General features: G+C 35.4%; 1 protein-coding gene across 1 annotated transcript in view; it reads right to left on the bottom strand.

Moving 5' to 3' along the window:
* Positions 1 to 22,978, bottom strand: part of LOC106466138 (zinc finger MIZ domain-containing protein 1-like) — a gene marked incomplete at its 3' end in the record, with an annotated part of 200,929 nt that overhangs the window by 131,692 nt on the left and 46,259 nt on the right. Inside the window, exons 3-4 of the mRNA XM_013926382.2 lie at positions 8,558 to 8,671; positions 2,975 to 3,080 (exon numbers count right to left, since the gene is read on the bottom strand). Of these exons, the coding sequence (XP_013781836.2) occupies positions 2,975 to 3,080; positions 8,558 to 8,671 (220 nt within the window). The remainder of the gene's footprint in view (positions 1 to 2,974; positions 3,081 to 8,557; positions 8,672 to 22,978) is intronic.

Below are 22,978 nucleotides of genomic sequence, written 5' to 3'. Positions count from 1 at the left end.
CCCTCGTGTAGCTTTGCGTGAAGTTCAAAACAAATAAACAAACTATTGTTTTGGACACTAAATGTGAATGAGAACTGACAAGAATACCAACTGTTCGTTAATATAAAAAATACGAAGAGCTTCTGTATGTAAGGATTTGTACACTCAACTGGTGCGCCAAGTTAAATCTGCAAATTACGTCACTGCCTCAACCAGCCAATACTAGAACAGCTTGTGAATAAAATGATGCACGAGTTTCGCTGATATACGTCTGTACGGCTACCCTCGCTGGCTTTAGAACTGTCCACAGCCGCTAAGCAGATGAAATACCGGCTTTTTAGAGAAGCGTGGCATATATATGTATAAATATAAGTAGTTACTTGGAGCAGTAGATTGCAATTAGAACAGTGAATCAAAGCATATTCGACTAAAAATGAAAAAACAAACAAAAAAGAATGATCTGAGAAAGAAAAAATTCGAGTAATTAAAGTGAATAATGAAAAAACAAAATTTTCAAAGATAGAAATTAATAAATGTTTTCAAGGAAGTAGTTAGTCTTGGTCAGCATGACAAGACTTGCACCACGAAGCCGCCATTGGAACAAAAAAAATTAATTGTACTCATAGCCTTTGTTTTCTATTTTCTACGCAGAAATACGTGAAAAGTGTGTTTTCAGTGAGCAAAAAGGACCAATATACAAACAATGTCCCGTAATTTTCCCTATTGCAAGTTCTGGGGCATAGATTGGTAATGTGGTAGAGCTCTGGATTTCAGAGTTTGTGAATTTAAGTTGTAGGTGCGTTATAAGAATAACAATCAATCCACTAGCGCGGATGGTAGGTGATCGGGAGCCCCTGAATCGGTGCTTTCCCTCTGGTTAGTAGTCCAAAATCAGAGACGGCAGCTATGGCTATAAATACAAAATACAAATTTCACTTTCTGCAGATTCCGTCACCTTAATGTTATACAGGATCATATATGCGCTCCTGTCTTGCAATTCAGTTTAATACTGTATATATTCGATGTTTAAAAAACAACAACAGGAGTTGACAGGATAACATTTTTTAAATTTTGATTTTAAGAGCACTGACTGGTATCAGGTTACGTCGAGCTCAGACCAGTTGATGAACTTTCGACCCAGTTTCTACAACCTTCATACAACCAACGAATTTGAGTAACTCTTCCAAAAACGTTACACTTTATAAAGTTAATTTAATAAAGTCAGATCAATCGTATTGCAAAAATATTAGGATACAAGATGCACTGAAAATAACACCAGAGTAATACGTATATGTTTAAATTACTGGTGGCACGAACCATAACCAACGTAGATCAAATCATGCATTGAGGGTAATGCACACATATTTAACCCATTGAAAATGATATTGAAGTTAAAGTGTTAACAGCACTTGTATTAAAAAAAATCTTTACTCTCCACATTATAATAAAGTACTACTAGCCCTGGTAGTGTTGTAAGTCCGCAGGGGGGGGGGGGGCTGATGATGGCACAATGGCGAAACATCGGCTGAAATAAAGTTATATTGTTATTATCATTATCTGGATAGTAAGTGTCGTTTTGATTTTTTCTAACCTTATTACCAAAGTGTTAACAGCATGCAATTTTTTATTCAATAACATAGCATAATTGCATTGGAAAAACAAGTAGCTCGTTGTTTAAAATTCTGTTGAGGTTTTTCATAGATGGAAATAAAATCAATGGAAAAAATACACCAAAAATGTTCTTATTTTGGGAACACACACACACACACAATGGAAGCATTGTTTGAATAACTTTGACAGTCTCGATAGGCACAAACCGAAACCAAAACTCTTGACGTACTGCTCGTCTCTCTGTCAATTCCTTGAACATGGATAATTAATGAAGTAACTTTTTTTCACACATTTTATGAAGGATAGTGAGGATAAGGGAATTACCTATTCCTGCAGTGCTAGCTCTCAAGTAGATTACAGATCCGTCGTTCGTGATCCATTCGGATCCACCGTTCATGATCCACTATCCCCAAAACAACAAAAAAAAAAACAAAATCGCGCTCCGCACTTTGGGACCCTGAATACGTTATAAAAGTAACAGTCAAATCCTACTCTAAGGTCAGACAAGAGTTGGCGATGGGTGCTGTTGACTAGTTGCCTCTCCTTTATTCTATCCGTTTAAAGTTAGCGACGGTTAGCGCATTTAACAGTCGCAAGTTCGCAAATATTCGAAAACAAACAAACTACGTGGTACATTGTGAGGGAGGAGTCTGCATCATAGAAGTGATTAAAACAAACAAACTACGTGGTACATGGTGAAGGAGGAGCCTGCGTCATAAAAGTGACTAAAACAAACAAACTACGTGGTACATGGTGAGGGAAGAGCCTGAATCATCTGTTTGGACAGAAGTGACTAAAACAAACGAACTACGTGGTACGTGGTGGTAGTGAAGAGGAGCCTGCGTCATAAAAGTGATTAAAACAAACAAACTACGTGGTACATGGAGAGGGAGGAGCCTGCGTCATAGAAGAGACTAAAACAAACAAACTACGTGGTACATGGTGGTAGTGGAGAGGAGCCTGCATCATAGAAATGACTAAAATAAAGAAATTACGTGGTACATGATTGGGGGAAGAGCTGTTTGGACAGAAGCGACTAAAATATATTTAAACGAGACGCAAACTGGTCATGTAATGTATAACGAATTAAATGTTTTTATGTAAAACCTTCCAGCTGTCGTGGTTCAATGACCAGATAATGCGTCACACTAAGCCAAAAACTCGTTGTGAAATATCTGAAAATTGTTTTAAAAAGCTGTACAAAAATTATTACTATTTGATTTTAACCGTTGGAAGTCCAATCAAAATTATGATAAGCAGCATAATGCTGATAATTTATACATACATAAAACTCAGCTTAATCTCATTTTCATTGGTCTCTTATTGCAAATATATATTTACAGATATATATATTGCGTTCATTATAATTTTAAAATGTACTTACAGGCAGACTTTGGAGACAATTTATCTCGCTGGGCTGCACAAACTGCCAGCAGACGGTAACCAAGGTCGAGGTCAAAGCCTCGCTGAGCAGCGTTTTGACTAACAACCTGTGGGTAGAAAAAAACCTTGTCCAATAAGAGCACATTTCGGTGACATCATGCACAATTCACTCACTCATAGCAATGCGACGCGACTGCTCTCTTAAAATTCCGTCTTGCCACAGTTTATGTATACACAATCATACCCATAACCTTACAACACGATTACTCTATAAAGATTCTTCACACATGAACTTCTATCACCCGTAACTTTGTTCTACAGGAGTCACACTACTGAAGTTCACCTTCCGCTCCCCTTACACGTTAGAGTCCATGTCACGCAAGACTACAGCAGTAAATAATATCTATCATAGGTGGCCATGAACGTGAACGAAATTAATATTTGAATTCCGAACAATACACCAACCACATTACTCATTTCACGAGATATGTTATCCGTATTCCCCCTCTTCGTACATTCCTTTTTTCTTTTCTTTTTTTTAGTTCTACGTGCATCTTTAACGTAAACAGTAGTGGTTAATAGAAACAGTGAAATATTAGTTCAACATCAATTTCACGCGCCGTACCACAGGGCTAGTTGCTAGGTGATGAAAGCATGTCGGTTTCATATCTCAGCTGAATACAGTTTGATGTGATTTTTTTTTCTTCATATTCATCAGAAATCAATGAAGAAAGGAAAGCATGCAGTAGGCCTTTTGCACAAAAATTATTGACAAAGACCGCCCACATTATTTCAAATTCACTAATTCTTAACTTAATAAAAAAAAAAAGCAACTCCACACCAATTTTAAAACGTATTTTTGAGTTTATCCTCATGAGAATGGTAACTTAAACAGAAAAGTTGAACTTCTAAAATTCTGCTGTGTAATGAGATGAGACAACCACAAATAAAATTAGAAGGTTCGATAAAACCAAATTAGTAGACTAATAAATTAACCATTAAAATGTAGCTTGAATATAAAAATTCCGATTCAACTACAACTGTAGGATTTTGACTAGAACACGTGTAGTCAGACTTGACGTGAACTTTGGTTTGACTTAATTTATTTAGCGGAGAACCAAATGTTTTTCACTCCGTCACCTGTCATACACTACTTAGTCACTATCGTGTCTCCACACATACGTTTTTATGGAAAAGTCCGTTTATTAGCACATATAAAATACATTGACTCTGTGATATGTTAGGTGGTCGCTTGTGCCATATAAACGCAAAGATATTGTCATATCACGATTTGTCTGGAAAACAATGGGTAGTAAGACGGATTTTTCAAAAGGGTATAAAGTGGGTGTCCGAACTGCAGGAACATCACTATCAAGACTTTGACTGAGTGTTCAAAGACACCCGTCATCAGAGTTTATGAAACCTTGCAATCCAAAGTGAAGCATTTGAGGCATTTTATCGAAATTATCGGTATTACAAATGCTTGTAACAAAGAAAATGGAATTCCCTATGTATACCATACAAACATGTAAGTTGCAGCAAGGATATGCATATTAACCAGCGTATAATAGAAGCTTCATAAAGACGGTTGTTCCAAATAATGAATTGTCATGTGACAAGCCGAATGTGACACAGTGAAGAATTGCGACATCAATTGTTTATATATAAACAACCGCTATTGTAGCAGAGAGAAAAGCTACATAAAGACGGTTGTTCCAAATAATGAATTGTCATGTGACAAGCCGAATGTGACACAGTGAAGAATTGCGACATCAATTGTTTATATATAAACAACCGCTATTGTAGCAGAGAGAAAAGCTACAGAAAGTTTACATTAACTACACTAACTACTGAGGTGGAATGATCAATAAAAAGGAGAGCTACATGCAAATAGGCAGCCGATTAACAGCTTCTAACAATAACCACTTAGTGTCTACTTTTGGTTTTGGTTTAAGGAGCCAGCAGTGCATTAGAATAATTGAAGCAATTAGATGAAGGACTTTCTTGTGGACTTGACCTGTAGAGCTATTTGAGGTATCATAAGAATTCCCAGAAAAAAACAAAACTCCGTGTTTTGGGGTTGAAAGCGACTGGCGTTTTTCGAGACCAGACCACCTCTCTCTGGTGGCCAGACAACTTGCACCAGTTCCCTCAGAAGAAGTCAAGAGCCAAACTACTGTAGTGAGGAAGATGGCAGTTGTAACGCCACTCTACCGTTTTCAACAGGCAAGCTCCTTGTATCATTAGTCTCTCAGTCGATTCTTTGTTTCACAAGTAAGTTTCTCGAGTTGGTGGCCTGTGTGCTCACTCAGCTACACACAAGACTGCCTTCCTGAATTTTAAATAAATTCCTTTGCGACTCATGAAAAGTCGAACCCAAACAACTGGGCAGGAAATGTAACTGTAGCCAATACATCTTGCGTTTAAACCGTTAATACAATATTCAGACTACATTAATCTTTTCATAATATTCTTCTGTAAAATATAAATATTCACTCATTTGTGCTTGTTTGAAGAATAACGTGTTAGATTTTTCCAATAGGTATTAATCTGTTATAAAAGTGCATTATAATCTTTATAAGTTATATAGCTTGAAATTGAACATTATAAGTAATATAGCTTGAAATTGAACATTATAAGTAATATAGCTTGAAATTGAACATTATAAGTCATATAGCTTGAAATTGAACATTATAAGTCATATAGCTTGAAATTGAACATTATAAGTAATATAGCTTGAACATTATAAGTAATATAGCTTGAACATTATAAGAAATATAGTTTGAACATTATAAGGAATATAGTTTGAACATTATAAGGAATGATGTTTTGCTCATTACTGGGTTTTAGTTCTATTCTTTGTAGGTAGCTTGGTAGGGAGAAGGTACTTATAAATTGGACAGGAAGTGTAACTGTAGCCAATACATCTTGCGTTTAAACCGTTAATACAATATTCAGACTACATTAATCTTTTCACAATATTCTTCTGTAAAAGATAAATATTCACTCATTTGTGCTTGTTTGAAGAATAACGTGTTAGATTTTTCCAATAGGTATTAACGTACTCACAGATTTTCGTAAGATGACATAGACATCTTTCTCCACTTAGAAAACTTTTATTTTACTGGTTTTGTTATTAGTATATATGATATTCTACGCATGTTAGATACACTTGATCTCCGAAGACTAAAAAACTTAGCAGGTTCAAAGTGAACAGTTTTGTTCTAGCAGGTATAACAGGTATAGCTTGTTAAAGGGTAGCCAAAGAGTTGGCGGTAGGTGGTGTTGACTAGCTGCCTTCCTTCTAGACTTTTTTTTTTAATTTGAGTAATGCCGTTGGCAACACTCAAGTATTAAGAGGATTAGAAACGATAAAACACACAGATCAGTAATCTGACAGGATTCTCCAGTTGCCAACTCTTTTAAAAAGCTCACTTAGCTAAGCTCTATACAGTGTTGTCCGGGACGCGCCCCATGGCTACTGATTGGTCTATTATTTACTATGCTGTGTCATCCGATCACTGCAAACACTTTCCGCAACCTACCATCTTGTTTATCAGAGTTCGAAGACGTTTGAAGCCACAAGAATAAAGAAATGTTTCACTGGCTACTTATGGTTCATATTAATTTGGCCACTACATTAACACACGTTCAAGCCTTACTGGTTTTGTTGGTGTTTGAACACGATAAGCAAATGTGTATATGCATACCAATAACAAACGCACAAAACTTGAAGCTTTCGATGAGAATATAATGCTGTTCCCTTTAATAATTTCCTTTGGTGAATCATCGCTGCATATTTGTCTGTAGTAATCAACAGGGAAAAATTATTTCCGGTTACACTACATAATTCTTTTTAATTTTTACCTCATTAAGTACAATATATATATATAAAACACGAAAAGCATAATTTTAATTACGCGAAAAGAAAATAATACTTGCCAAACAACACGAAAGCAAACTTGACTGATTCTTTAATTATAATTCACATTACATTTTCCAAGCAAGAAATGTTTATTCATCTCGACTTTTTCTCCCCTTTGCCAAAGCCTTGTTCGTTTAGCTAAACATATGTATATATACATATGTTCCCAGCATTCTGTAAGGTAATTAGCCCACCGAGAATTGAAATGAAAAATACCAAAAAAAAACACAGGAAATTAATTACTCACAAACGTTTCGGTCTGTTAATATGCAAATTTTTGTTGTATTTAGGTTGTAAGCAAAAGGAACATTTTTAGTTAAAACATAAACTCCTTGATCAGAAAAAACACTGCTCGAAACAAAGGGTAATGGGAGTTTTGTATGTGATGGCTACTACTACTACTGTTATTAAATAATGTCAAAGGTATCATAGAGTTAATTTCCATGCAAAGCAAGTATCAGATGAAGTTATGTGATGTAAAATGCACATATCAGTGGTATGCAAAAATGAAGGACAAATGGTGTGTTTTCAGTTAGCAGTGCCAGCAATAGCAGAGAGATGTAAAGAGATCCAGTTTGATAGTAAAATACAACCAGCGAAGACATTCAGACATTTTCATAATGTGGAGAGCAATAGGTTTGTTAGGAGCCGAACAAACACACCAAGTCTAAAAACGTGTAGTTAGATGGATTTGGACTTGCTTTCTGTCTACCAATACAGTTAACCAGAGACTTGCAAAGGTTAACCCAATATTAACAACCTCGCTTTTGACGATTTGGGCTCGACCAAACCAATGGGTCTCAGCTTCACAATTGAATCAACGGGTCAGAGCAATAACTGAACTGCAAGTCAGCACGCAAACATTAGAACCTAATTTAATAACCCAATGATGTGCGTAGCCACAAGACAACCAATCTTCAGTGACATCTGGAACGTGTGAATTGGTCAAAAGAAAAGTTGGTTTCAGAAGGATCACGCTACGTACTTCAGCCAGATAAATATCATGTGATATACCTTAGCAACATTAGTACGTGCAGTTGGACAGAGCATTTTTCTGAAGTATACTAGCGTAGAACCACAATGTATTCAACTGATAAATTGTCTGGAAGAATAGGGTATTGAAAGCATAGCCTGGTGATATTAATCTATCGAACATGTATCAGACACTCTGGCAGCACGTGATTCAGCTTCAAGTATTGTTGATGAAGAAGAAATAGCTCTGATGAAAGAGTAGGTCACAGTACTCCAGTCATTCTTCGAGTTTCCTATTTTAAGCATATCACATCAATAGTTGTGGCAATTGTACGTCTTATTAACAAACGTTGTCTGATCATTTGTAGGACTGCAAAGTTCGGTAGAACCAAATAACCATCTATGGACATATTAGATATGTTTGTATATTAGATAAAATAACTGTTAACCCGATTCTTGTTTTGCATACATACAAATTAACTTATGGGGTTGCTTAATAATGAGAGCTGCACCCTGTCATAGTTACACAACACTCTAATTATCACTTAAATATTTTTAGCATTATAATTTATTCACAAAGTACGCAAGTGCTCCTGCAGATTCGTCGAAATTTTGAATTATAATAGGTATAATAAGGATGAGGTAAATTTTAAAAAAATAATCTCAGTAACCCTTACTGACACTTACCGTAAGGCAAGTCACTAAACTTTCTTCAAAAACGCTTTGAAATGCTCGGGTATCACTGCACCATTCTAGCAACTCGTGCGCAGCCCCATGGAAACTCGTTGGTGAACCGAGCGCCTGTGAAATAGACAACAAAGGTAATTTTTTTTCAGAAATTATATTTTATTTTGATTATTATAATATAATATCTTTATTACAGTAACATTGGAAATTATGAATTATGTAATTATTTTTGAAAATAATAAAACCAAACCAAAGTTTATCTTTGCACTTGAGACAAATTCACAAATCTACGTGTTAGGAATAATATTACATTTATTTATAGCATATGTTATTGTCTGTTGTTTACAAGCAGTACACAGATTAAGCTTCGTATCATTTAAAACTAACTTTGCTTGAAAATGCATACAAAAAAATTTTGATCAGTTTTAGTTCATTAAGAAATTAATACAACCTGGATCATATTTACTTCACTTACGCAGAGTGTAGACAAACTAGATCATTTTCACATCACTTACCCAAAGTGTGTAGACAAACTGGATTACCTCCACTTCCTTTACACAGGTTAGATTTACTTAAACTACAGTGTTTTACTTTGGTAACAAAGCATATAGAGGCAGATTATTTTATTTATTTACACAAGTTTTTTTTTTATAGATAACTGATTCTTTCTAGATCGTTTATTTAAAAGTTTGGAGACGGCTTGATAGGTAATGAAGAAAGCTATATTATAAATGTACAACGTTTCGACATGATTATGGCATTATGTTGTACCTGATGATGGCATAATCTTGTTGAAACGTTGTACATTTATAATAATGTTATCTTTGTCTTCATTATTCATTCATTCAAGCCATCTCCAAACTTAAATTTTCTAAAAAAGTGAGTTCCTCGTCATCAAATTTAGATTGTTTATTTGAACATCAGCAAGAATAAGCTCAGGAACAGCGAATTGCACGAGTGTTTGCAGTGGAGGGAATAACAGTGCCAACACAAGTGGTTTCACAGTTTAATCTGGAGGAAGTTTAGTGCATCAGTACTGTGCAACATGGTTACAGAAGTCATGCACGAAATCAAATGTTTCTCGTTTAGAAAACAAGCAGCATTAGCTCATATAGTTATCTGCTGAAAGAGGATTGGAGATTTGGTGTTGTTCTGTAATTATGGGCAATCAACTATTCAGCTTTATGTTGAAATGGTTATAAATATGGTAAGTGAAGTGGAAGTAAAAGAGGCTAGAAAATATACAGCTACCAACACATCTGTGATCAATGGTAGAGGATTGTGTAAACAGTCTACAATAAATATAGTTAATCTGGTTGAACAACAGTGCTTCACCACAACGTAGGCATCAGTGATGTACGTCTGATAAAGCAATCACCATGCCAGCTTCTCTGGAGCACAATGGATGTAGCCAGTGCTTAAATACAGCAGATACTGAAGGATGCAGTCAAAGAACCTTTGGCGGGTGCTTTCGGTAATTTTCAGGAAGAAAGAAAGTATTCCAAGATTTTCTGTTGATTTTAGGTGTGTGTACGTGGTACCCGCATTGATACCTTCCCTTTATATTAAATACATGAATGCCTGGAAGTGTTAGAAGGTTTCCATTGGTTCAACACTTTAGATCTGGCATCTGGATACTAATAAGTTCAGCTAGACAACGAGACCAGGCTCAAGACTTCTTTTAGCACAAGACGGTAAGTCCCGATTGGACACTGATATCAGTGATAATGGGATCAAGGAGGTGTTCTTGCAGTTGCAGGATGGAATAGAACATGTAATTGCATATGCTAGTCACACGTTCACATCTGAATAGATATTGTACAATGAAGAAAGAACTGTTTTTAGTTGTAGTCTTCACAAAACATTCATCCTACTTGTATGGTAGGAGGCTCTTTCCCTATCCAGGTGGACCGTTCTTCACTGAAATTGTTAATAAACTAAAAGTTTGGACGGGATAACAACACTTGAAGAAGATGACTCTGAACAAGGACCCTGGACATCATGTGAAAGTTGAAACTATTTCTGTCATAGTTAACATCAAGAAATGTTGTAGAAGATTCCACTACAGGATGGATGCCACGATTAAAACTTCTCTAGCTCTGGGAAGAGTAACTGAAGTTTGGCTTGCACAAAAAGAGGAATATAGCATGGATGCACATAATCTATGGCATTTGTATGATCAGTTGCAAATGCAAGAAGGTGTGATGCACCATCACTATAAACCACTGAACTGTGGTTCTTAGATTGTGCTGCTGCTATTGGTTATCAGAGCTCCTAAGTAAAGATATTATTCAAACTTTGCATAGCATAAAGACTGAAGGGCACCAAGGTATTGCCCACACTTTTGATAACATTTGATAGTGGCCCATCTGGTGTCATTCAAGTTGAGATGTTTGGTGTTTCTGTGGATACTATACAGTGTGTGCCAAGCAAAGAAAGAACTGGCTGAGGTAGAGTACATAAACTCCAACATAAGGTAGGCCATGATATTGCTGGCTGGTTAATACATCAATGCCAAAAAGTGTCGACACTTACCCAATGGTCTATACATTGGCATAGTCCATAGCTAATGTCTTGGTGGTGCACTAGATATCAGGCAAATAATTTCAATAGCCAATTGTTCTCTGAGATGTATTAAGTGTTAGGTATGTTGAAGACACACGCGTTGCCTTATCACCCCACCCCTAGGAAACTGGTCTAGCAGAATGGGTGATACAAACTACCAAGCATAAGTATGGCAAGTTTAATTTATTCATTTCTGTCAAACCGAGCGGGTGAGCACTTGCCATATGTTATGATTGCATACAGAGCAAGTGAACAGGGTCTACAGGTAGTTCATTGAACATTTTCAGGTTCAGGCAGTAAATACCACTCCTTATTTTTGTGATTTATGATCTCTTCCCATGAACAGATATCTCACAATATCCACAGGAATACGTGGAGTGGTTATAATCTGCATTAGTCCATGTGCATGAAATTTCCCACCAACAACTTGGAAAGGCTGCTCAAGACAGAAGGGTTGTTATGACAAGATGGTAGAAGAACAGATGTCGCAGTGTGGAGAATGGGTTTAGCTGTTGTACATGCTAGCAGCACAAAGAAGCTTGGATCTGGCTGGAAAGGTTTGCATACCATACTCCAGCAGATTGGTTTCTTGGTGTATGAGTTAAAGCAAATATGAAGCATGCAAATATACATGAAGCACACCAGTAAGCTACATCCATACATCACAGGTAAACCTCTCGTACACTGGCTAGTTTAGGAGTTTGAAGTTGAAAACAACGAGTTGGAGAAGGATGGTGATGCTATCTAAAATCATACAGACTCATTCAATATGTAAGAGAGAGCTTAACTACTTACTTGACAAGCCACATAAGATGTGATTTGTGTATATACATGTGTGTGTGTGTGTGTTATTATAATCGTTTTAACATTCTGTATCATTTCAACAACATGTTTGTATAATGGCAAAAGTATTTTTTTATATATGTATGTATATATTATTCGTCGGATGTTCTTAGATCTCCTTCTTTTATGACTCTTTCTTATTGGCATTAGATGCATTTCGAACTTATATCTATATAAATATAATAGTACTGTCTGTTGTATGTCCATGTAATTACTTCGCAAGATGTGTATGGATCTTCACCAAAATTGGTATGGAGGTTCATTAGGTCCATGCAAAGGTACATACAAATTTTCAATTTTGCATTTTGCGTTTTGCGGTTTTTATGGGAATTGTTTACCACTATTTCGCCCCCTGTAGATGGATCTGCACCAAATTTGGTTTAGATGTTCATTTAGTCCATGGGGAGGTAAATACAAATTTTTAGCTTTGCGGTTTTTATGGGCTATTTTTATCACTACCTCACCTCTTGTGGATGGACCTTCACCAAATTTAGTATGGAGGTTCACTGGGTCTATGGGGAGATACAGGCATATTTTCGGTTTCACGTTTTGTGTTTTGCAATTTTTATGGGCGTTTTTGTGATTTTTACAATTACATATAAGGGAAGCAACTTTTCATGTCCTAACATAACCTTTTATTAATCATTAATTTACACAACTTCCGCCCAGGGGACGGGTACTCCAGCTAGTATATATATAGATATATACATATTGCATTTGAATTTCGGTGTATTTACTCTTTATTTTAAAGGGTTGATTTTGTTGCTTTGTATATAAATCTAAGTATGTTTTCAATTCTATTTTGTTTTAATTGCAAAGTAACGGACATATTTCATATTTGATTTACTATGTAATTGTTCTTAGAGGGTTTGTTTCATTCTTTGTTCTGGAAAGTTTGATTTTTGCACTGTGACTATAATGTCTTTGTTGAAGGACATTCTTGTAATGTGGAATTGAAATCATATCATTGTTAGAAGGCCTAATTTGTATTTAATATTATTGTTAAAATTCTCAGTGTATACTTGTAATTTGTATTAAGTATTTCTGCTTAAATGGGTTTTCTATATAATTATATTATTTAATTGTTTAAAAGTTTTCTATTTGCATTATTGTTAGCATTTCACTTTACATTGTGTTATATATTATAACATTCTAGAGGGTTATTCTTATTATTCATTGATTATATCATTATGTACTTATGTTACCATTTTTAAAGAATTTTTGATGTAAATTGTAGTTCTTTGTTTAAAAGTTGTGTGTAAACTTGCAGAAGTAGAAGGAAAAGTGATGTATAAAGTAATGATATGCACTTTCTACTTCTTCATTATATTGTAGAATTTTTCAACATTTTTCGTTTATTCCAAGTATATGCAGTTTTTGCATAACATGTGGTCCAATAACCATTAAGTGACTTCGTTCTAGCTGCTTTTGTTCCATTGTTGTTCTATAGAAATAATACCTGCTCCACCCGCTAGGAGGTATTGCTGTAACACTGTAAGTTGTGCAAGAATGTAGACAACGGCAGTGTCCTTCACTGGTAAGGCAGATGATATCTAGAGGTAAATGCCTCCCCTATATTAAATGAGAATGACCTGTCACGTGGATAATACTAGTCGCTTTGGGTAAATTCAATGTTTACCATTAAGTATGAAACTTTAGATTTTAATAGAACTACACAGTATTTGAAGTGGGTTGGTCGACAGGAAAACACTGTGAAGGAAGAAAGCCAGATGATCAATTCATGAATCCAATAGAAGTACGAACACGATGTTGCTGTCTTTGACATGGATATAGGTTGTCTTCATTTTGTATAACACATTGTGTCCAGTCTGTTTATTTCTTTGGTTGAACTCAGTTTAATTAATTTCAGACTTCTTAATTTATCCTAGCGACCCCCCCCCCATTATAAAGCGAACTCACCTAATAATAAATATAATCTTTGAGAAAATTAGTTTATCGTGAGAATACCATACATTATGATACTCACAGAGACCATCTACATTAGAAAATAAACTTTCATCACGATTACCTAGTCTGAATAAGGTAATTATTTGCTGTCACTTTACCTTTCAATGAGACGGTAAACCCTAAAATATTCCAACAAAAACTTGTTCATTCCATCACCGAGCTTCCACCATGTTTAACTGACGAGTCATTTAGTCTTATAAGCTTCGTTTGGTGTTCACCATACATAAACATGTCCATTTGATGGAAAATGTATAAAAGATGGTTCGTCTGACCAAAACACATCCCTTCATTGATCTTCGGTCCAATTTCTATGTTCTTTACATAATTTTATTCGGATTTTTAAATTTTTTTGGTGTTAATTTAAGTTTCATCTTGTGCAGTTCGCTCCCAGGTGTATTGAGTGAGTTTGGTTGTTGTAGATTAACCCAAAGCTCTAGGCACACTTTTAACGCTGTCGCCTTTTGTTTTCATCTCATTAGTTGTGTTACGATCTGTTAATTAACATAGTTTTTCGACAACTCACTTGTTTGATTTAGGTGGTTTTATTTTTCGATATCCATGCTGACATAATTTTTGACGCTGTTCCTCAGGATACATTCATTCTTTTAGGTGTTCGTATCACTTTGTATCTAGCTAGACGTTCATCTACAATCATGTTACTTAGGAAATCTTCCGTGAAATAAAAAAATCCACTGTTCATATACAGACAAATTCAATGATAGTGAATCATTTGATGCAGGGTTAAGTTACCGTAAGACTACGTTTTCCCTTCATAGAGATATCAAAACTTGGAGTTAACAAAGTGAGGTGTTTTTGTTATTTTTGTTAAATAACGGGTTGTACTTTTGAATGTTAAATTTATAGTGTGTACATGAATAAATAAGATATCTATCTTGTACAGTTAAGCTTATTAAGTTGTTAAGTATTGCACGAACCCATAAGGCATACTAGAACCTACAATGGCCAAGACGTTTCGACGTATGTTCAGGAAAACATGATCAAAACACGTATTGCATGTTACCAAGTTTATAGATCAAATTAAACAATAATAATTACATTATTGTTCTGACAACATTAATAGTAAAGCGGTAATTATCTAAAGTACTTCATAAACGGCAATCCTGAAAAAAAAACACACACACACACACACAAAGCCTACAAGAAAACTGCTTTTTGAACTCTATGTCATTCATCACTGCTTTCTGGCAGAAAAGTAAGAAACAACATGCTGTTTTCACTCAGTTATTGTGTAGACAAGTTGGACGAGGTGGAAACTCGTTACGTGACGCCAGAGCACGAGAGAGTTGTAAAAGCTACATATTTCATGAGTTTTTAGGTAAGTGGGCTTATCGAAATGAGTGAAATAGTTTCAACTGCTAAAAATACAAAATATAATGTTACCGAATATGTATGTTTTCATGTCTTGTCTAGTTTCTTTTGCTTTTGAATTGCATTTCAAAGATCGTCACCACAACATAAATATCGTACTTAATAACGTCACCACAACTTAAATATCCTACTAAATAACGTCATCACAACATAAATATCCTACTAAATAGCGTCACCACAACATAAATATCCTACTAAAGAACGTTACCACAACATAAATATCCCACTAAATAGCGTCACCACAACATAAATGTCATACTAAATATGATATTTATGTTGTAGTGACGATACTAAAGAACGTTACCACAACATAAATAACCTACTAAATAATGTCACCACAACATAAGTATCCTACTATATAACATGATACTTAGCCATGATAAACATACTTTCTTCACCGTTATTAAGTATTAACGCATTATAAAACTTGAATTAACTCTGAATAAGACTATGATTCTGACACCATTTCATCTGAGTTTGAAAATTGGTCAAAGTTCAAGGTCAACCAAAAAAAAGCTCGTGTATATTTCCTTAACATTATATATCGCTGTAAAGAGCTTGTTTGAAGTTAAGCACAAAGCTACACAATTGGCTATCTGTGCTCTGCCCACCACGGGTATCGAAACCCGGTTTCTAGCGTTGTAAGTCCGCATACATACCGCTGTGCCACTGGAGGCTGGAGGGCATATATCGCTGTAAACTTTCTGATTAAAAAACAAAATCCTAGATAAGCTTGTTTGTTTTAGAGCAAAATCACACTAGGCTATCTGCCGTGTCCACCGCGGAGAATCGAACTCCGGATCTTAGCGTTGTAATTCCGTAAAGTTACTGCTGTCCAACCAGGGGAATCTAACCCCGGATCTTAGCGTTGTAATTCCGTAATTTGACTGTTGTCCTACCAGGGGAATCTAACCCCGGATTTAAGCGTTGTAAGTCCGTAAACTTTCTGTTCTCCCACCGGGGGGATTCCTAGGTATGAAACTACGTTATTTTCATATGATAATACTAATAAAGCAAAACGTGCAGTATTAATGCTATTTTTCAAATCTATTTTTGAATTTGAATATTTCTTATTCGCTTGCCTTATAACTTGTAATTTTGTTGCTAAGCAGATCAGAAATTTTAGTTATGACGGTAACGTCCTCTGAAGAATTTTTTATTGCCACAAATCTAAGAACCTGTAAGACCAACTGGGATTCGAAGCGTATCACTTGACAAAGTTTGTAAAAAAACAAGATCAACAACAAAAAAAAACAAAAAAACAAGCTGATACAATGGTTTCCACCGTTTCTTATTTTGATCATTAACTTGACCTTAAGGTGCGATTGAAACCCATGGCATCAACAAGTCTTGCAACAATAAGCAAACCACACGTCTGAGATGTTTGTGTCCTTGACCTCTTGGGTCATCTTGACCTCTAAGTAAAACTAAGGCCCAAGAACCATGGCTTTACTAAGTCGGATAATATTTTGTCATAAGTTCAATAGCATAAATTCGGAAGCATTATCACATACATACACACATATACACACACTCATATAAATAATATGTATACATTCGCAACAAATATACCTTTCTAAAACTCATATGGAATAGATGATTAAAACCTGTTTCTTCCCATAAAACGTAAAACTGTTTTATTATATTTAGCCGATTTTAAAATTCTATAATTCTTAAGTTGTACTATTCTGTGTTCAAATAGCTTACTACAACCTTCAATTTTCGCTTCGTTACACAGGTAACATGTTGAAAATATTTGACGAAATTTGTTGGTTACTCATTATAAACGAAAACGTACCAGAGAATAGTGACCCAAATGGAATAAAGAGATCGATCTTGTGGTATGCATATGTTCATTTCCTAAAAATCATTCTTACAAAATTTGGTGCAAGACAAAATATGTCGAATACCCAGTCTCCCCGATTGATCGTAAACTTAATTTTCACCACCTGTTGATGTTGTTTTTCTTTTGGGGGTCAACTTGTTACTGACACCCTGACACGCTTTTTGGTTAAACTTTAACTTGACACGTTTTTAAAGTTAAACTTGTCAGTTGACACGTTTTTTAAATTTAACTTGTCAGTTGACACGTTTTTTAAATTTAACTTGTCACTCGACACGTTTTTAGTTAACCTATAACTCAACAAGTTTTTTATTTTGTGTTTTTTTCAGTTACACTTGTTACTTGATACGCAGTTTCTAGGACCAACAGCTGATACTATGATCACTTTACACTTGAAATCAAATTTACAGAAACTTTGGTATCTCTTTATTAACTTTCATTCCGATTAAAGAAACCTTAGGGAATGCTTACGTACATGTAGCACAACGTATATTAAATCGATTATTTTAAACCAAGGACACAGGAATAGCTCCCCAGTGGCACAGCGGACTTACAACGCTAGAATCCGGGTTTGGATACCCGTGGTGGGCAGAGCACAGATAGCGCATTGTGTAGCTTTGTGCTTAATTACAAACAAACAAACAAAACAGACACAGGAATTAAAAAATGCGTATTAAAACAAGGTAGTATGAGCCACTTAGTATTGTGAAATTAAAAAACAAACAAAAAAAAACAACGTACGTATTTAGTATTTTCAACTTGTATGGTACCTTACGCACACATGCACTGGACAGCCAGGACAGAGACACCTAGGGTTCAGGTAAAACAGTTCACTAATTTTGGGGCGGATGTGGTCTAGTTTAACGTGCTGCACTATGAATTCGAGGGTTCGCATTCTGTTGCCGCAAAATCGTGTCCCGCACAATAGGGTTGTGCTTCTTTCAGCGTCGGGATTTGGGTCTCGAGGACCTGGTAGGGTCAGGTTCGAAATGACCTCTTCCTCCCTCCTTTCCTGTTGTAATATGTTTTCTTCTTAATGTGTTGACTATCATATTTTATGTTTTAATGTTGTTTTACTTATTTATTTATCTCCTTTCAGAGCCATGTCCATGTAATGTTATCTGGTTTCTGTTGTGTCCAGTGTACAGTTGTGGACACGTTCTAAGAATGACGTTCAAAATCACACTATTCACGTAGAGTAACCCACGAGTTAATGGTGGGCGCCCTTGACCACGTGCTTTCCCTCTTGTCTATCAGTTCGATTAGAAACTAGAGACGATTAGGACATATTACCCTTTTGTAGCTTTACGTGAATATCCTAACCAAACAATCAACCTTAGTTCTGAGCTATTGACAAGAGGGAAGGCATCCAGTCTGGAGCATTCGATGCTGCCACAAGGGATTTGTCCGACTTTGTACTGGATAGACGGTCACTTTTATAACGCGCTTATAGCTGAAAATGCGGAGGGTGTTTAGCGGTATCACGAGGCGAATGTTGGGTCTTCGATACGCAGGCCTGCACGCTAATAATTAAACTACGCTCTGGGTACCAGTCTATGTTCAGTGTAATTAACAGATGGGAAGGGGGGGAGACTGACGAAGAGGCAGGATAAAAATAAATACACAAATGAAAAGAATTAATGTAGCTTTTTATTTTATTCTATAATAAACTTATCTAGAATTGTAGAAATGATATATATATTATCAACGTTGAGATATCGGCGGAGGGTTAATCTCTGCTCGAGCAGTCGTGTCCTCAGGTGAATGACATGGTGGATCAGAATGGTAAAGGTACTTATTAGAAGTGAGGGCGTCTTCAGTTTTGTGTAGATCATCAAAACCATTGGTTAAGATGCATTCCAAACTTGTACTGGTCCCCCACCATACTTGAATGTAGTTGTTATACGTTGACTACGATACCATTCTCCTCTCGGGCTTGGTTTCATCTGCCCCAGCTTTCTTCATTCCACTGTTTGTGGCCAGTTTAACCTTTTGGTTTAGTCACCTCTCCTCAACAGCGGTTTTTGAGCAACTGAGAGCTGATGTGTATCTCACTGTTCTCGAGATAGGAAGCACATCATGCCCGGCATGGCCAGGCGTTAGAGCGCTCGACTCGCAATCTGAGGGTCGCGGGTTCGAATCCCCATCACACCAAACATGCTCGCCCTTTCAGCCGTGGGGGCGTTATAATTATTTACAATAATGTGTGTATAACTATACTATAAAGAGTGTCAATTTTAAACGTCAATTACTGATATTGTGAAAACACGTTTTATATGAAAAATGAAAAGTTCTCAATACTGCATTTACACTTATTACGTATTATGATAATTGAGTATAGCGAATCAAATGTTTTAAGTTATAAATAAATATCATGAAATGAAAGGTGCTACTTAAATTTTAAAATTTGCAACAGCTTGATAATCGTGGTCTTTCAGCAATATGTCATTAAAATATAGTTTGTATGAACCGAAACATATTGGAGCCACATGAGTTTTCCAAAAAGTTTCACTGTTTCATTTGCAGCCCTACGAGTTTTCCAGTAATTTTCATTGTTTCTTTTGGAGCCATACGAGTTTTCAAATAATTTTAATTTGTTCTTTTGGAGCCATATGAGTTTTCCAATAATTTTCATTGTTTCTTTTGGAGCCATACGAGTTTTCCAATAATTTTCATTTTTCTTTTGGAGCCACGTGAGTTTTCCAATAATTTTCATTGTTTCTTTTGGAGCCATACGAGTTTTCCAATAATTTTCATTTTTTCTTTTGGAGCCACGTGAGTTTTCCAATAATTTTCATTGTTTCTTTTGTTGCTCTATTAGAACTAACTTACAAAAAAAAAACGTTAGGTGATAATAACATTGAACAAGTAAGGAAATGAAAGAAAGGTTATTGAATAAGGAGGAAGCGGGAGTATTAGCACCGAAAGACTTTAGACAATGTGAGGAAATCGCAGGAATGTAATAATACGAACGCTGCTGTCACTGAAAAGGAAAATTAAAACAAACGAAAAGGATGATGATTTGATAAAAACTCAGAGAAATATACAATGTACAGCCAATGGAAAGTTGTCGGCATACAACAAAGTGAAACATTCAGAGAGCCACTGAAAATGAAAAGTGAGAAAGAGAAAACATTTGTGAGGAAATGTAAATAAACGCCGCTTGAAAGAGAAGATTAAGTTTTCTTTCATGTTTTGACCCACGAGAGAAACATCTTCAGGGTTATCAGACGTATTAATGATGTATTCGCATAAAAATACCTAAAGCGTCAGAATGCTAAAGACGGAGTTTTAGATACAGTCATAAAAATGAATGAAGTAGCTGGTCTACTGAAACCGAGTTAACAACATAAAGGTCGTGTTAATAGTCTCTCATTACTACGTACTTACAAAGTTCAAGCAAGCATTAATGATGTTCTTCATTTAAGCGTATTTGTCGTATTTTGTATTTATGACAAAGCTGTTAAGGTTTTTTTTTTGCAGCCATTCCTAATTTTTAACTAGTAACCAATCAGTAGCAATCTACCACACACTGTCACTCTTATAATGCACCCACATCTTAAATTTTGAGGAATATTTTGTAGTATCGCACGCATTAAAACCCGGTTCACCAGCTCTGAAACCTAAGGTTCTAAGACTGGGCCAAATTGCGCCCCTTTATTCAAGTGAACACTTCGTCGAGAGTTGCTTTATTTTCTACTTGACAGAAACATCGGGGAAAACAAGTGTCTTGTGGCATAGTGATGAAATGGTGGTTTGTTTTTCCTATATCAGTAAAGCGTGCATTTTTACTAGTAATTTAATTTTCTTTTCCCTTTGTCATCTTTAACTTTTTTACGGGATTGACTTATGTCAAAACATTTTTCATTAGTTCTTATATCTTTAGATCATGCAATTACAAAATAAGATCTATATACATATTTATAAAAAAAAGTCATTACTCTATTACTATTATACAAGCCTGTAGAGACAGGCAAAAATTATTTCAGAGTTCGTTTCGCTTATCTTAAACAAACATATATATATGTGTGTGAGTATATCTTCAGTCTACATTCTTCCTGCGGTGTTGCGTTGGCGCATGTGCGTTTGGAATTTCACAGAAGTCCCGTAAGGATCAGTAATATTACAACGTATGGAGTCAAGTCGCGTACAGTTATATAGAGCTTTTATTGCCAATCTTCCTGTGCTGACTTGCACAGTAGGGGTTAGCCAAGCGAAGTGAGTGTCTATCAATCTTAATACTGTTTGTCCTTTAGTTGCTAGGCTACCGCTGCAAATTGGCGTCTCCGATCCTCAAGAAACGGTGTTTATTACCAGAGCCACGTGATGAATGATGCGAAAAAGTCAAATACACAATGGGATTTACACTTTAAATTTTTCCACATTGCACTCATTGTAATGATATACACTATGGTCTTTACATTACAGACTTTTACACACTGTGTTCATTGTAATGATTACCATATAACAAAATCAAGGTTTGTTGTTGAAGAAAAGTTTCATTATTTGTGGCTTTTAGAGTGATTTATTTTCATTAACTTGATAAATACATTTTAAGTTCACGATTAATTAATATAATTAAGTGATTTTTATGAATACGGGTCAATTGTTAATTCTAGGTGATAATCGCTTTAACATTTACTGAATTAAAGTTTATCCTGACTATCTAAAATGTTCTGTCTTCACGAGACAATTACGTCATAACTTATTTATTCGTATGTTATGTTGCCATCGTTACTGGTTTTAATTCTAATCCTGGAACTGTAGTACGCTGTAAAGATTTAGAATAATTCGTCAATACTGATTAATAATTCATAGGTACCGTTCAACCCATTAATTTAATGCTTACGTTTCCTGTCACCTGGCTCATTTCCAACCAAATATAATATTATACCCTTCCCTAGGACAACATAAATTTAAACACCTCCCTCTGTTAATCTATAAATCCTTTTTGCTTAATTAATCTGAATATAACGTTACCAATAAATTAAAATGTCGTCCTACTACTTCTGGGAATACTTAATGTCGCACACTAGTAAAGTACTAGCTGGCTAGTCTTAAGACACCACCCAGTATTATTACTACATATTACTATGAAATGACATATGTTATAATGATCCAGTTTTATTTGTAATTGAAACTGAGTTTTGAAACGTTGATGCAACAGAATAAAACTAGAAAGAGATTAAGAGTGCGATTTATAGATTTCATGATATAAAATAAGGTTTTGAGCATTAACAAGTAGATAAATATTAAATCTCTACTAATATAATCGCATTTATGTCTGACACATAAAATAAATAGTAGTTTTTAAATTGAGCAGTATTTTAAGTATAACTATGAATTATGTCCTAACAACTATACCACATAGATCTAACAACATTAAGACTTGGCATTTGCTTTAAAACTTGTGTTCTAAAATTTGGAAACAGTTTTTAGATTCACTTGCTTGGCTTTCTTTATGAAGAATCCACCAGGCGTAATTTAAAGTAAACAAAACTGTCATGACGAGTAACGACATATCCTTCGTTTTCTTCAAAACACTTTCCAATTATGACACGTATCTAAAGTTAAAAAAAAGTTAATTATCCCATTATCACTGAAAACTTTTCAAAGCTGGAACAGTGGTCGGTTCAAGATACATTTGTAAACAGTGATAACTAGTCTCGATCTATCTGTAAACATCGATGACTAGTCTCGACCCATTTATAAACACTGATGACTAGTCTCGATCCATTTGTAAACGCTAATGATTAGTCTCGATCCATTTGTAAACATAGATGACTTGTCTCTACCCATCTGTAAATATTGAT

This window comes from Limulus polyphemus, unplaced genomic scaffold, assembly GCF_000517525.1.
Source record: "Limulus polyphemus unplaced genomic scaffold, Limulus_polyphemus-2.1.2 Scaffold72, whole genome shotgun sequence".
In the NCBI taxonomy this organism is placed as follows: Eukaryota; Metazoa; Arthropoda; class Merostomata; order Xiphosura; family Limulidae; genus Limulus; species Limulus polyphemus.
Note: the sequence above shows the minus strand (reverse complement) of the source record. Positions and strands in the feature narration are given on the sequence as shown.